Genomic DNA, 15,600 nt, shown 5'->3' with positions numbered 1-15,600 from the left:
TATTTAATGATATAATAAACTCATATCAATCAATAAGCTAATGATCTGTTTTCATAAAAAGTTTAAACTAATTCAAATTCAAATTTTAAATGAAATAAGAAACTACGGGTCTGAAGTACTGAACTTAAAAAATGAAGAACAAAACATATACCACTGAAGTAATAAACGACAAAACAGAACTACTGTTAGAGAAAAGAACAACAAGCATCAACATTGTTGTTTCCTCTTTTTCTTCTTCTTCAACTCCTGTATCTTGTCACAATTCCTTGAATCATGCTGACCAATCTCGCCACATTTGCCACATTTCCTTCCAGGCTTCGACAACTCTCTTATTTCTTTCTCAAGGCGTGAAAGACGTCGACCAGAACCCTTGGTGCTGACAACATCAGGTGGATGAACTTCTATTTCACTAGGGACTTCTGAGCCATAAAAATTCTCAATCATCTGTCTCTTTTCACTTATAGACAATACATTTCCCTCACCAAGTACTTCTTTTTTCCCTTCAGCCATAATATGTCTAAATGCACGAATTTTATCACCATCTCCCTCTATAAGCCGTGCGATATCATAAAAATCTGAATGCATATCCTTGTATTCCTGCTTCGTCTCATCCACAGCAATAAATGACTCAATATTATCATCAAAACCAAAATGCACAGCCTTGACAAATTTAGACTTCAACCAACGTCCTCCATGTAACTCATCAGGGACTAACTTCAATTTTTTGTTTCTCAAGATCCAAAATATGTGACTGCAAACGAGCCCAAGCCTCTCAAACATCTTACAACCACATGCATATGAATCACAAGAAATTGAGTATGAAACTGTCCAGTTCTTTGAGAACTTATCATTCAACACATAAATCTCATTCTCACCAACGATTGACACTGTCACCATAGTGACATTATCGACTGCTTCCTCAATCTCACTCTGAATTAGTTTGAAACCACTGTCACTGTAAATTGTTGATGCATGCTTCTCAAGAGCCGAATTTGTTTTCAAAGTTGGAATTGTGTTAAAATCCAAATATTCAAGCCTATTATTGTTGCTCCGTTGACCATCCAATGCATTGTTGTAATACATAAGAAATTCAACAAGATTAGATCGAGACTTGGAGTACCTCTTGAAGAATATGTTCTGAGATTCAGATATAGATGTGGTCTTTATCAGTGAACTCATTGGAAAATCCCTAAAATATGCAGGAACCTGTAGTTCATCAAGTAATACAAATACTTCATTTATTGGCTAATATACTTCAGCAGACAGAAAATATGTTTCCAAAGGAGGATACGTACCCAATATTTTCGTGAGTCAAACATAGAGGTAAACCACTCATTGTCCTTAAGCCCATATTTTTCCATTACATTATTCCAGGATTCTTCAAATTCTTCAGGCTCTATCAACTCAGACCAAACACAACTATTTAACTCCTTTTTCAAATCTTCATTGCCAAGTTGACTCTTTGGTAACTTTTCCACAACTTTAAACATGATGTGCCACATGCACCATCGATGTCTTGTATCAACAAGGACTCTTTCCACAGCAACCTTCATTCCCAAATCCTGATCAGTAATGATCAATTTTGGTGCAGAACCCATGCATTTGACAAAACGTTCAAACAACCATGAGAAAGAATCGGCATTTTCCTTAGATAGTAAGCCTGCACCAAATGTTACAGGTCTTCCATGGTTGTCTTTTCCTGTGAACGGTGCAAATATAATGCAGTACCTGCATTAAACCAATTCATCAAAAAGATTCAGTAAATGTTATGCAGTACATGAATTAAAAGTTAGTTCATTCTGTTTGGTAAATACTTCATCCTGTCGGAGTTTTACTACATTCAACTAAGAATTCTAAATAATTATGCACTCACTTCATTCATTCCAGTAGACTATTAATTCATTATTGACTGTTACTGGTACCTAAAGTAAATGTTTCATGCATATGCAAGTTGATCACATCAATAATCATTTTACTATAAATAACATACTTCATACCTGTTAGTTGAATAGGTTGTGTCAAACGATACTATATCACCGTAGAGATGGAAATTCTTCTTAGCAATGGTATCACACCAGAAAAGACGAGTAAGCCTATCTTTGGAGTTCACCTCAAAATCATAAGTGAATGCCGGACAATTCTCCTTCTTTCGGCTCATTTCATTAAGTATCATTTGTGCATCTGCCCCACGAGTAAATGCTCTCAAGTCGCGCCTATAGTTTCGAACTTCTACAACCGTACACCCAACATAATCCAGCCCACCAAGAACCTCATTCAGCAACTTAAAAGTCAACGTAGGACCTATGTTTGCACTTGCACAATCTAATATAAATTTCTGATGCATTAGATCAATATTGCGATTCAGCCTCATGAATCGCCTATGGCGTCCCTCAACCATATCATGATTATGTTTTTCTTCAAACTGTTTGACAACATAACCAATTCCCTTACAAAACTTAATCCCAATTTTAGACTTGCAAAAACACTTCCTAGAAGAACGTCTGCGTTTTGACTCATGCCCTTGCATTTTATTTTTCTTCTCACCTTCTCTACTGCACACAACATATAACCATGTGACAAGATCCCCCTCCTTCTTTGATCCATGTTTACGAGTGTCAAACCCAACATGCCATGCATACTTATTATAGAACTCAGTAGCATCATCAAGTTTAGGAAAAATCTGTCCTACATAGGGCTTTGGTTGGGATGGACAGTCAGGTAGGTATGACACTGATATAAAACATGCAAACTACTGTCAGTGGAAAATTAAAACAAACAATTTATGCCTACAAATTTAGTTCATTATAACAACAGTTTAGTTCATTTAGCTGTTTTATTACTTCATTATAACAACAATTTAGTCGAATTGATGGCATACTTTAATATACAAACAACACATCAGTTAAAGATGTTACTTCATGATAATATTTTATTAATTCATTTTAACAGCGATTTACTTCATTATTATGAATTATTACTTCATTTTAACAGTGACTTACTTCATTATTATGAATTATTACTTCATTTTAGTAATAAAACCTAACTGTATAAACAAATCAATGATATTACTTCATTATCATAATTTATTACTTCATCTTGTCAGTTTATTACTTCATTAAAAAGAATATGTAGCTCATTTTAATGTACAAACAAGTCAGCACTACAATCATATCAGCATTTAATATTCAATAAGAACAGAAGTTCAGTTTTAATGGTTATTACTTCAGGATAACTTAACTTTACTTCATTATAACAACAATTTAGTCGAATTGATGGCATACTTTAATATGCAAACAACACATCAGTTAAAGATGTTACTTCATGATAATATTTTATTAATTCATTTTAACAGTGATTTACTTCATTGTTATGAATTATTACTTCATTTTAGTAATAAAACCTACTGTGTAAACAGATCATTTATATTACTTCATTATCATAACTTATTACTTCATTTTATGATTTCAATACTTCATACTAACTAGATTATAATTAAAAGGAAAACAGATCATTTATATTACAGAATCTTATCAGTTTATTACTTCATTCTCATGTTTTATTACTTCATTTTGGTAATAAACCTAACTGTGTAAACAAATCAATGATATTACTTCATTATCATAATTTATTACTTCATCTTATCAATTTATTACTTCATTAAAAAGAATATGTAGTTCATTTTAATGTGCAAACAAGTCAGCATATATACTACAATAATATCAACATTTAATATTCAATAAGAACAGAAGTTCAGTTTTACTGGTTATTACTTCAGGATAACTTAACGTTACTTCATTATGAGTACAAATCGCATATACACTACAATAATATCAGCATTTAATATTCAACAAGAACAAAAGTTCAGTTTTACTTGTTATTAGTTCAGGATAACCAAAGTGTAGTTCATCATGAGTACAAATCGCATATACACTACAAACATGAAAAAAAATTGTTTTACTTCATTAGTTTTAAGCTCATGGATCAGCATTCCAACGTTGAAACGTAGTTTTTAGCTCATTTTTCCGAACATTTACTTCATTATCAATATGATTACACTACAAACATGAAAAACATCAAAAATAACACATTACTCAATTGAAAAAAGTCATGAACCTTCGACTGTGGTGTTATCTGATTCTGGCTCTAAATCTGAATCAGAATCCGTATCAAAAAGAGATCCCCCTGGATTAGTAAGATCATCCATAATCGATCCAACATTGTTCGATGTAGATCCAGTTCAAGTAGATCCTAATCCGTCTTCAACCGCGGAATTTGTTGATGTAGATCCTAATCCGTCGATATTCTCCATGAGAGTCAGAATATTGCCAAATTGAAGCAAAACGCGATGGTAAATCAAAGGCAGATCGTGAATTAAAGTAGAACCCGATCGTGAATTGAAGAATCGTGGAAGGAAGATTGAGGAAGATTGTAGAAGAACTTGATTGAAGAATAGAACGCGATCGACGAATTGAAGAACTTGATTGAAGATCGTGGACGGCAGATCGTGAATTGAACGAGAATTGAACGAGAATTGAAGAATTGAAGGAGAACGACGAAACGCAATTGAGATGAAGAGAATAGGTTTTGCATGTTAAAAATTAGTTTCCTAAAATACCCCTCAGCAAGTTTTAATTGAATAAAATTAAAAATAAAATTGTAAATTAATCCTAGCCACAAGATTAAGAAAATAGAAGGCCCTAATTTGGTCTCTAGTTCAGCCCTTAAGAATGGTTCGACATTGATCACAACTCTATATATATATATATATATATATATATATATATATAATTATAATTTTAGTTTGTGGATAGACTAAGATTACATAAATTAAATAAATAAATGTGAGTACGTGGCATAGCAAATGCATTTTCATGTATTATTTGGTAGTCTAAATTCTTAGAAAGATATACACGTTTCCAAATTCTCCTTTATACGTGGTTTTAGTATAAATATAAAGTATAATACTAAGTGACTCGCCTAGTTTTGTAGTGTATATTCTTTTTTCATGAGAATGCAAGAGAGGATATTGGAGGAAGCTACGGTATATTATGTTTTAGAAAGGGACGAAAGTTAGGGGAAAAAAATGAGTGAAGAACAACAGAAGTAGAAAATAATAAGAAGAAGAATATTTAGCATTTAGGAGTAACAACTATATATAATCTGAGAGTGGTAAACAAAGAGAAGGGATCGAGCTTTTGAGTTGTTTATCCATCGTGATCAGGTGTGTATAAATCACACTTTTAATTTTTACATATTTTATGTGATTGATTGTTATGTGTTAATTGGAGTGAATATTTGAATCATATGATGTGAGCTTGAAATGGTTATGTGTTATTTGATATTGATGGTGAAATATGATGTGAATATGTGATTTGTGCAATGGATATGTTTATCTATAGTATTGGGGTTAATTGATGGAATATATGGAGATGTAATTGGTGCAATGGATATGTTTGATGTATGGTATTGGAATTATTTGAATCATGGAATTAAAGAGGATATGTGACGGTCTTGCCCTGGATCTGATATCAATGGTAATGAAAATAGACCTACGGGTCATATTCAATGATAATGGCCCTACGGGTCAAAGAAAACATGCAAAGAGGGGCCTTCGTGGAAAGGTCAAATCAAAGAGGGGCCTTCGTGGAAAGGTCAAAAATGCAAAGAGGGACCTTCTTGGAAAGGTCAAATCAAAGAGGGGCATTCGTGGAAAGGTCAAAAATGCAAAGAGGGGCCTTCATGGAAAGGTCAAATAATTAAAAGGGACCTTTGGGTCGTATACAATGGAAATCCCGGGCAGATACCAGGCTTGACCAGTCACAGAATAATAAACTGAACAGAGTGGCATATGCATATGTACATGAAATTGTTTCTAATATTTGTTGGTTATTATTATATATGTTGGTTAAAGAATATATTGATATCTGGGATGTGGAATTAAAGGTAAGGTTTATATACACTGAGTTGTGGCTCATATAAACCACTAATATTTTTCAGGAATAAGATATCAGTGAAATTATTCGTTGACATAGGTCGTAGGAACTCCACATGTTATCAGGGTCGGCGGCTGACGCATTTTGGCAACTTCTCTTCCTCATCATTTTTGCTTGTAGATAAATGTGTAGTATATAGAGTGGTGAGAGGGTCCCACTATGGTTTAGAATGTTCTGAAATATGTACTTGATAAATATTGATTTTTTGAAATTATATAATGTGTTTTATATTTACTTGACGTGTGGATTATTTATTTTAAATTGTGAGTTTATTTATAGTAAGTGCATAAGTCATAAGGGTTGAGGTGTGACAGTTTAGGTGGTATCAGAGCGGGGATAGAATCCCGCTGGGACATAGTATTCATGTATATCATATGATACATTTTGGTTATAAGTTTCATTTGCATTTGTATTGTCATGAGCATATGTCACTGAGGAGAGAAGGGTCAGCCGCCCTGCATCATCAATTAATTGTAGAAACATCTCATATACATGCTGCATCATATGGGGATTACCCAGGCTTTTAGAACAAAGAATACATGGACCAATGATGAGGTAAAAGGGTAGAATATTTATAGAGCTCGGAAAGGTAGAAGTTGTTGATTTTATGGAACTAATCTGACTGAGGCTGGGATATAGTTAAAAATGATAGAACTGGTGTTCAATCAGATGAGTTGTATGTCAGAAGAAGGTTTTGATTATAGGGTATCTCTTCTTTGAAGCAATACTTATTCTTGGTGGGAAACAGTCCCACAAGCTATGATGCAACCTCTGGTATTCAGTTCAGACGATTTTTCTAGAGAACTCAATGTTAAATATATGCAGAGAAGTGTATTGTGATAAGAAGAAGAGAAGGTTTTGTCTTTAATCAAGGAACTATGTTTGTTGATTATATGAGCTGTCAATATTTCAATATACACGGTTTTCTAGAGAATGTGTTGCGAGTTAATTCAATTGAGCTGCCAGCGGATATTGATTCTCTTGTTCATACACAAGTTTTGATATTATTATGGGTATAGATTGGTTTTCACTTCATCAAACCAAGGTAGCTTGTCAAGTAAAAGAAATGGTAATACAGTCATCTAGACGGGATCGAGTGATATTTTACAGTAATCAATATATTGTTCCAGGTTTTCTTATATTATCTAGATCGGCTTTTTGATTTATTGGAAGTGCATATTTATCTGGATTTTCACCTTATCAGGAGACATATTTCTCTATTGAGCACTGCATTTATTTTTATTTCTACTTATCAACCGTCTTCATTAGAGTTTCAAGAGTTGAAGAAACAGTTACAAGAGTTGTCAGAGATATGTATGATTAATGTTTTACCTTGGAGAGCACCAATATTATTTTTGAAGAAGAAAGATGATACACTGTGACATTATATATACTAGTGGAAGTCGAATCGAGTGACAGTGAAGAATAAATATCTATTACCGAGAATAGAAGACTTATTTGATCAATTTCAAGATGGGCATGTTAATCACTTGCAGTCAGTATTACAGGTTTTGCAAGATAAACAGATTATTGCAAGGTTGAGTAAGCGTGAGTCTAGCTAGATCATATGGTATTGTTGGGACACGTGGTGTCAGGTTTTGGAATAGAAGTGGATCTACAAAAGATTGAACTGGTTTTCAACTGGAAATGATTCTCGATTATTATTCAATTGATAATGAAATTAGTACAGCAGAATTCTTCTTTTATATGGAGTGAAGCATATCAAAAGAGTTTTAATGAGTGGAAGCATCGGTTGAATATGTCACCTATTTTGGTTATCTTCGCAGGTACAAGATATTATGTTATTTATAGTGATGCGCTGAAACATAGATTTGGTTTCTTCTGATTTAATGGAAAGTTTATTGCTTATGCGTCGTAACAATCGCAAGTACAGGAAGTTTCTTATTCTGTTCAAAATCTATTATTAGTGACATTATTTTGCTTTGAAGATTTGACATCATTATCTGCAGGAACACGTATATGGTATTCTAGTATCTTATATATTGACAGAGATCCGCGATTTACTATCTCAGTCTTGATAAAGTCTTTTGTAAGTTTCGCCTCAGAAAAGAGTCATGCGATTCGAGCAAAAAAAAAAAAAAAAACTAAGTTGAGTCCTCATTATATTGAACCGTGAGATATTGTTGAAAGAGTTGGACCATTGGCGTATAGGTTAACATTACCTTCAAAGTTGGCACAGATTCATAATATTTTCTACGTCAGTAGGATTCGGCTTTATCGATTTGATCCTTTACATGTTCTGAAAGATTCTGATATACAAATTTCTGAAAATTTGAGTTATATAGAAGAACCTGTCAATATAGTGGACCGCCAGCTGAAACAATTGCGAAGAAAAGATATTCCAATGGTAAAAGTTATTTGGCAAAATCATAGAGTCGAAGAGGAGACTTGGGAAACAGAGGGTAAAAAAATGAGAAAGAACTATCAACATCTGTTTATGGGTTAGCAATTTCATTGACTGCAATAACTTAGAGAGAAACGAATTTTGCGGACAAAATTCTGAAAGTGGGGAAGAATTGTGACATCTCTAACCCGAAATCATACATTATTTTGAATATTAGCATATTATATTGTCATTTTTACTGTAGTATAAGTATGTGTCATAGAAGATATATTTAGTGTTACGATCAATCAGTATAGTCGAATAAATAGATAGTTTTGATTCATGAGAATTTTTATATAAATGTACATAATATATGGAGTAATAAGTATGGATTATTTTGCTTATATTAAATAATTAATATAAATGTGTATGCATGTGTTGTAACATGTGCATATGTAAATGGGATTATAGTACTATTCATGTATGTAATTTATATATATATATATATATATATGTGTGTGTGTGTATGGGAGTGATCAAAACAAGTATGTGCTTAAATTAAGAAGTGCAACCCAAATCTTGGCTCTAGGATTAGATGATCTAATGGTCAATAATTAACCAAAAATACGGAAGGTCATAATTAAGCAGTTTTAGGTCATATTATAAAATTCGGGTTTATGTCATGTTAAGATCATTTTAGGTCATGCTTTGTTAGCATGACCTAAAAAAATAAACTAACTATGACCTAAAAATACCCTACGTACGACTGTGTTCTGCGTTTCTGTATTTAATCTAGTTTTCATAGATCAGAACCCTATATATAATTATATATATATATATATATGAAAATGATCAATACAAAAATGCATCTCAATACAAAACCCAGACCAAATTCTGAACAAGAGATTTTTCAATCTAATGGTCAACATTATAAAGAAGTTTTAGGTCATATTATAAAATTTGGGTTTCAGGTCATGTTAAGATCATTTTATGTCATCCTTATTATAATGACATAAAAATAAGCTTACGATGACCTAAAAATGACCTCTGTATGCTCGATTCTATATTTTTGTATTAAGAATGAGTTTTACATAGATCAAAACTCTGTTTCTATAATTATAATTTTAGTTTGTGGATAGACTAAGATTACATAAATTAAATAAATAAATGTGAGTACGTGGCATAGCAAATGCATTTTCATGTATTATTTGGTAGTCTAAATTCTTAGAAAGATACACGTTTCTAAATTCTCCTTTATACGTGGTTTTAGTATAAATATAAAGTATAATACCAAGTGACTCACCTAGTTTTGCAGCTTACACGTATTAGGACTATATAAGTATATTCTTTTTTCATGAGAATGCAAGAGAGGAGATTGGAGGAAGCTACGGTATATTATGATTTAGAAAGGGACGAAAGTTAGAAAAAAAAATGAGTGAAGATAAGCAGTAGAAAATAATAAGAAGAAGAATATTTAGCATTTAGGAGTAACAACTATATATAATCTGAGAGTGGTAAACAAAGAGAAGGGATCGAACTTTTGAGTTGTTTATCCATCGTGATCAGGTGTGTATAAATCACACTTTTAATTTTACATATTTTATGTGATTGATTGTTATGTGTTAATTGGAGTGAATATTTGAATCATATGATGTGAGCTTGAAATGGTTATATGTTATTTGATATTGATGGTGAAATATGATGTGAATATGTGATTTGTGCAATGGATATGTTTATCTATAGTATTGGGGTTAATTGATGGAATATATGGAGATGTAATTGGTGCAATGGATATGTTTGATGTATGGTATTGGAATTATTTGAATCATGGAATTAAAGAGGATATGTGACGGTCTTGCCCTGGATCTGATATCAATTGTAATGAAAATAGACCTACGGTCATATTCAATGATAATGGACCTACGGGTCAAAGAAAATATGCAAAGAGGGGCCTTCGTGGAAAGGTCAAATCAAAGAGGGGCATTCGTGGAAATGTCAAAAATACAAAGAGGGGCCCTTCATGGAAAGGTCAAATAATTAAAAGGGGCCTTTGGGTCGTATACAATGGAAATCCCGGACATATACCAGGCTTGACCAGTCACAGAATAATAAACTGAACAGAGTGGCATATGCATATGTACATGAAATTGTTTCTAATATTTGTTGGTTATTATTATATATATTGGTTAAAGAATATATTGATATCTGAGATGTGGAATTAAAGGTAAGGTTTATATACACTGAGTTGTGGCTCATATAAACACTAATATTTTTCAGGAATAAGATATCAGTGAAATTATTCGTTGACATGGGTCGTAGGAACTCCACATGTTATCAGGGTCGGTGGCTGAAGCATTTTGGCAACTTCTCTTCCTCATCATTTTTGCATGTAGATAAATGTGTAATATATAGAGTGGTGAGAGGGTCCCATTATGGTTTAGAATGTTCTGAAGTATGTACTTGATAAATATTGGTTTTTTGAAATTATATAATGTGTTTTATATTTACTTGACGTGTGGATTATTTATTTTAAATTGTGAATTTATTTAAAGTAAGTGCATAAGTCATAAGGGTTGAGGTGTGACATTACGAGCAGCTACTACAGAAGTAATATTGCACTGCCCATCCAAATCCGAAAGTACAAGTAATCCGGGTTTCCGTTTTGTTTATTGTTTATTTCTCGCGCTTAGATATTAATATCCATTAATTAATTAATGTCTCTATGGACTTAATTAATTAACATCTTATTAATTCCAAGAGTGGGCTTAGCAAGAAGCACTTATTTAATATTCATGGAATAATTAAATTCCAACTGTCCAGTTTCCGAATAATAAAATCTCGTTCAAGCTCCTCTTGAGGACATTACCAAACGAGACTCACCTCGCGTACGATTCAACATAATAGCAATCATACCACCGCTAGATATTAATCACCACTAAATATATCAGGATTATTGGTTGCGAAAAATCTGTACCATTTGATAAGTCAAAGTAGTGCATAATCAATACCGTATGCTCAATGCTAACGTATGTAGATTAAGAAATAGTAATTTATTAAGACTTAGTCTTTCAGTAGATAGCATAAAGACACGTTTTGCTGTTAGATCCATTCAGTGCTATACCACATCGACATCATCTTATTTCAGAAAGGCTTAGAAATAATCGGACTGACATTGCAACCTTTCACGGTAGTCTAAGCCTATCTGGGTTGTGAAATTCTTCTTTTTCTTTTGCAAAACATTGCATAGAACCGACTGTGTTACCTTAAAGAGGACGACGCCCACAACCAGTCTACTAAGCAAAAGTCTTGGACTTTGTTTGCTTTTTATACATTTAAATATTTTAAAAAACATCTTATAAATGCACAAGCAAACACAATGTAATAATATACGGATCCTATTCGTGCGATACTGCTCGAATAATACTGAATTGGGTTAAAAGTGGATTGTAGAGTTTTTCGTATACAAGCAAGATTCTATTCGCGCGAACTTGCTTGAAACATGTTTTTCAGTATACCAAACCTAACACTTCTCGTACATCATCACCCAATATTTATAAATTAGTCTCCAAAAAGGCGGACACACGCAGGCCTTCACGGGTCAAGTCCATTTGAAGGATCAAAATTATACTTAGTACATAACAACTTCCCCCATAAGGACCAAAACTGCCCAGCATGCTTTCATGCCAAAAGTAAGATTAAGCAGTCGTAGATCCCGAAGTCCAACACCACCATCCACTCTTGGTCGAGTAATTTTGCACCATGCCACTTTGCTTAGCCGTTGCTCTCCAATTTACTGCCTTAAACAAACCTTCTAACAATATTTTCCATTTCAGAACACGTACTCAAAGGTACAAGAGCTATCTGCATTGATAAAGCGGCATAGTATTTAAAACTACTTGAGCCAAAGTAGCTCTCCCACAAAAGAGAGATGTGTCGCATTCCAGGTTGCAATCTTCCCCTTCATCTTCTCTACAACATACATAGGAATAAGTAGCTTTGGTCACCTTCCTATGCAATAGAGGAACCCCTAGGTATCGACCTAGGTCATCCACTGCCTGCACACTCAAGACATCTATAATTTGAAGTTGATCCCCAGATTGCACGTTTCTAGAAAAGAACAAGTTAGTTTTTGCACTCGAGCTCGTACAAAAATCTTTTTAAGTATTGGAAAAGGCCTCAGCAGTAATAATATCTGCTTCCCCGAAAAGCAAAAGATCATCCACAAAAAAGAGATAAGTTAAGCTCGGTCCCTTCCTGCAAACCCGAAAAGGTCTCCATTCTCCCCATCTTACCGAATGATCGATTCCATGGGCCAATCTCTCCATGCATAAGATAAACAAATATGGAGATAATAAGACAAACAAAAGAGATAATGATCGATTCAATGGCACAATCCACTAGACGGTAGAAAGGATCAGTTAAGTTCTCATTCCAAAAAATTTGCACTGAGCTAGTCGACACATACCTCAATCACATCTATGAGAGATGCTGGCAACCTCACTTCATTTAGAGTATCAAATAGAAAATCTCAACTTACCTTATCATATATATGCCTTCACTAGATCAACCTTTACCGCCATAATGCCCTTCTTGCCCTTCCTTTTCGTTTGTTTCGAGAAATCTATCGATCCATTCCGATTCTTTCTTTTTCTCTTGATTCTTTTCCGATCGAGATGTATAGATCCTGTTCATGGATTAACGAAAATGTGCAAACTTCGCCACCTGGGGCTGTAGTATGTTCCAAGGGTTGGGCTGTTCGCCCATTAAAGCGGTACGTGCGCTGGGTTCAGAACATCGTGAGACAGTTCGGTCCATATCCGGTGGGGGCGTTAGAGCATTGAGAGGACCTTTCCCTAGTACGAGAGGACCGGGAAGGACACACCGTCTTCTTTCTCATAGAATAGATCGCCTCTTGCGCTATGACTATACTATCAGTTGTACGCCTTCCTGCTATAAAGCTAGATTGAGAAGGGCACTGGCGGAACCAGCATAGGGCCAAACCCCCGCTCCAGCGGGGGCTTGCCTGGTGCCGGCAGCCCATTTATACATAGGAGAGTTGAAGAGGTGGGAGCGGAAGGGGGAGAGAGGAGACGCAGCGCAGAAAGAAAGGGGAGGCGGAAATGGGGCGCAGAGGAGAGAGAATAGGGAGGAAGAAAATGGGAGAGAGGGAAGAGGGGTGCGCATTGGAGAGAGAGAAGTAGTTTTCTACTATTTGTCAGTTTTTTTTTTAAGTTTTGGAGTAAATCTCATATCCTAGACTAGGGGAATTTTTACTTTAAAAATTTAGTTTATTCTTAAAAACTTTTGATAAAACTGTATTAAATTTGTGCATTTTATGTGATAAAATATTGTATTATTTTCTATATATATAAAATTCATTTAATTATTTTATTTTCAAATTGTTTATAATCATAATCTCTAATTTCTATTAATAAAAAAAAAATACTTTCTCTGTCCACTATTTAAAGATATATTTTTACTTGCCATAGTTTTACATTGTTATTTAACTTTATATTTATAAAGGTTAATGAACGAAAAAGTCAGTGGACGTTGAGTTTCATTTTTATATATTAATATTATCAGTAGTAGAATGTGAATATTATGAATTAGTGAAATATGAAACCAGCTTATTAAAAGTAAAAAAAAATTACATGTGTCTAGAAATAACGGACAATCCAAAATGACGAAACATGTTAGATTTTGGCTGATGAAGGGAGTAATTTATTTCTAATTCATTAATTCAATACTGATATTGTGACACTATTAGAAAAGGCTATTCGCTCTCGAAAATAATTAGGCTACCGGTGCCGCGCTGACATATTTTTTGTTAAATTTCAGCACCGGCTTCTTACAATTCCTGGTTCCACCACTGGAGAAGGCCCAATGATGAGAGGCATTAGTTGCTTCAAGAGATTTGCAATAGTCTTTGTTACCAACTTATAGATCACACTGCAATGAGAAATAGGTCGAAATTGGGTTATGAGTGTTGGGGCTTCCACCTTTGGGATGAGACAGATCATCGTTCTGTTTATTCTGCCATCCATCATTCCACCCCAGAATTCCAAGAATATTAGCACAAACATCTGCACCTATCACGTCCCAATGTTTTTTTTTAAAGAAGCCTGCTTGAAATTCATCTATGCCTTGTGCTTTCCATGATTTCATGGAAAAAAGAGCATCATTGACTTCCTTTGAAGAAAACTGCGCTCTGATCTCATCAGCAATACAATGATCAATAGCCGGAAAACAATCACGATGCGAGTATAGAGGCCTATGAAGCTCATCCTCTTCATATAACTCCTTACAAAAGAATACTGCAACGTTTGTAATGACACACTCACCATTTTCATTTATAAGCAGCTCAATTATGTTCCTCATTCTTCTTGAAATCGTCCCCAAATGGAAGAAAGAGGTATTTTGGTCCCCTAGTTTGATCCAGTCACTTCGAGATTTCTATTGCCATAATGATTCCTCCTGCTAGGGAACTAAATCTATCTCTTTCTTTAGTTTAGCCTCTAGTGACAATAGACTAGACGACCCTCTATTTTCTAGTATTCTCTAAACCCTGCAATTCTGGTATAGAGATTCTTCTTTCGCCGAAAAATATCCACAAAAACTTCTTTAATCCACACCTTAATTTGCTCCGTAAAATGATGGATAGAATACATGCAACCCTGACTTCATATCCACGAGGAGCTGACAAAGTCATTATATTGATCATGTGATCCAAGCTCTAAGAAAATGGAACGGTCTCAAATTATGTTATGAGCCAGTGCAAAAGTAAAAAAGAAAAAAAATAGAAGCTTTGATTACCTAAAAACCTGATAAAAAAATTTAAATATGACAATAATGATTGTCATGTTATGGCCTAGTGCAAAAACTAAGCAGAACTGTGACATGATGAGAGCAAGGTCGAGGGTATCATGTTGTGGATGCTCTAAGCGGTCACATGCAATGTCCAATTGCATGAAATGTTGTTCTCTGACAACTCGACATGGCCTTTCTTTGCGAGCTTGTCGACACGAAGTGACCTTAAAGAAGGCATCATTGTTGATGGCTTTTTAGTTGATACTTCATACGTTCCATAGTAGTAGAGTCATTTTACCATTTCTGTACGTTCCATAATAGTGAGGTCATTTCCCTTTTTAGTAAAAGTCAACACATTTCTTCTCGCTTACTTTTCTCTCTCTTACTTTCTTCTCTCTACTTTTTCATTTCTCATACTTTATTACTCCCCCGTCCGACCGAATCAAGATGACCACT

General features: G+C 34.2%; 1 protein-coding gene across 1 annotated transcript; it reads right to left on the bottom strand.

The window, feature by feature from the left end:
* Positions 1–207: 207 nt before the first annotated feature.
* On the bottom strand, positions 208–4,204 carry LOC125220948 (protein FAR1-RELATED SEQUENCE 5-like). The gene is made up of 4 exons (XM_089059053.1): positions 4,114–4,204; positions 1,998–2,730; positions 1,296–1,728; positions 208–1,206 (listed from the first exon to the last, which is right to left on the bottom strand). Exons 1-4 carry the CDS (start codon positions 4,202–4,204, stop codon positions 208–210), a joined length of 2,256 nt encoding a protein of 751 aa, XP_088915179.1.
* Between the last annotated feature and the right edge of the window lie 11,396 nt (positions 4,205–15,600).

Source organism: Salvia hispanica, chromosome 5 (genome assembly GCF_029641045.1).
Source record: "Salvia hispanica isolate PSC_SH4W2 chromosome 5, Shi_PSC_v1, whole genome shotgun sequence".
Lineage (NCBI taxonomy): Eukaryota > Viridiplantae > Streptophyta > Magnoliopsida > Lamiales > Lamiaceae > Salvia > Salvia hispanica.
Note: the sequence above shows the minus strand (reverse complement) of the source record. Positions and strands in the feature narration are given on the sequence as shown.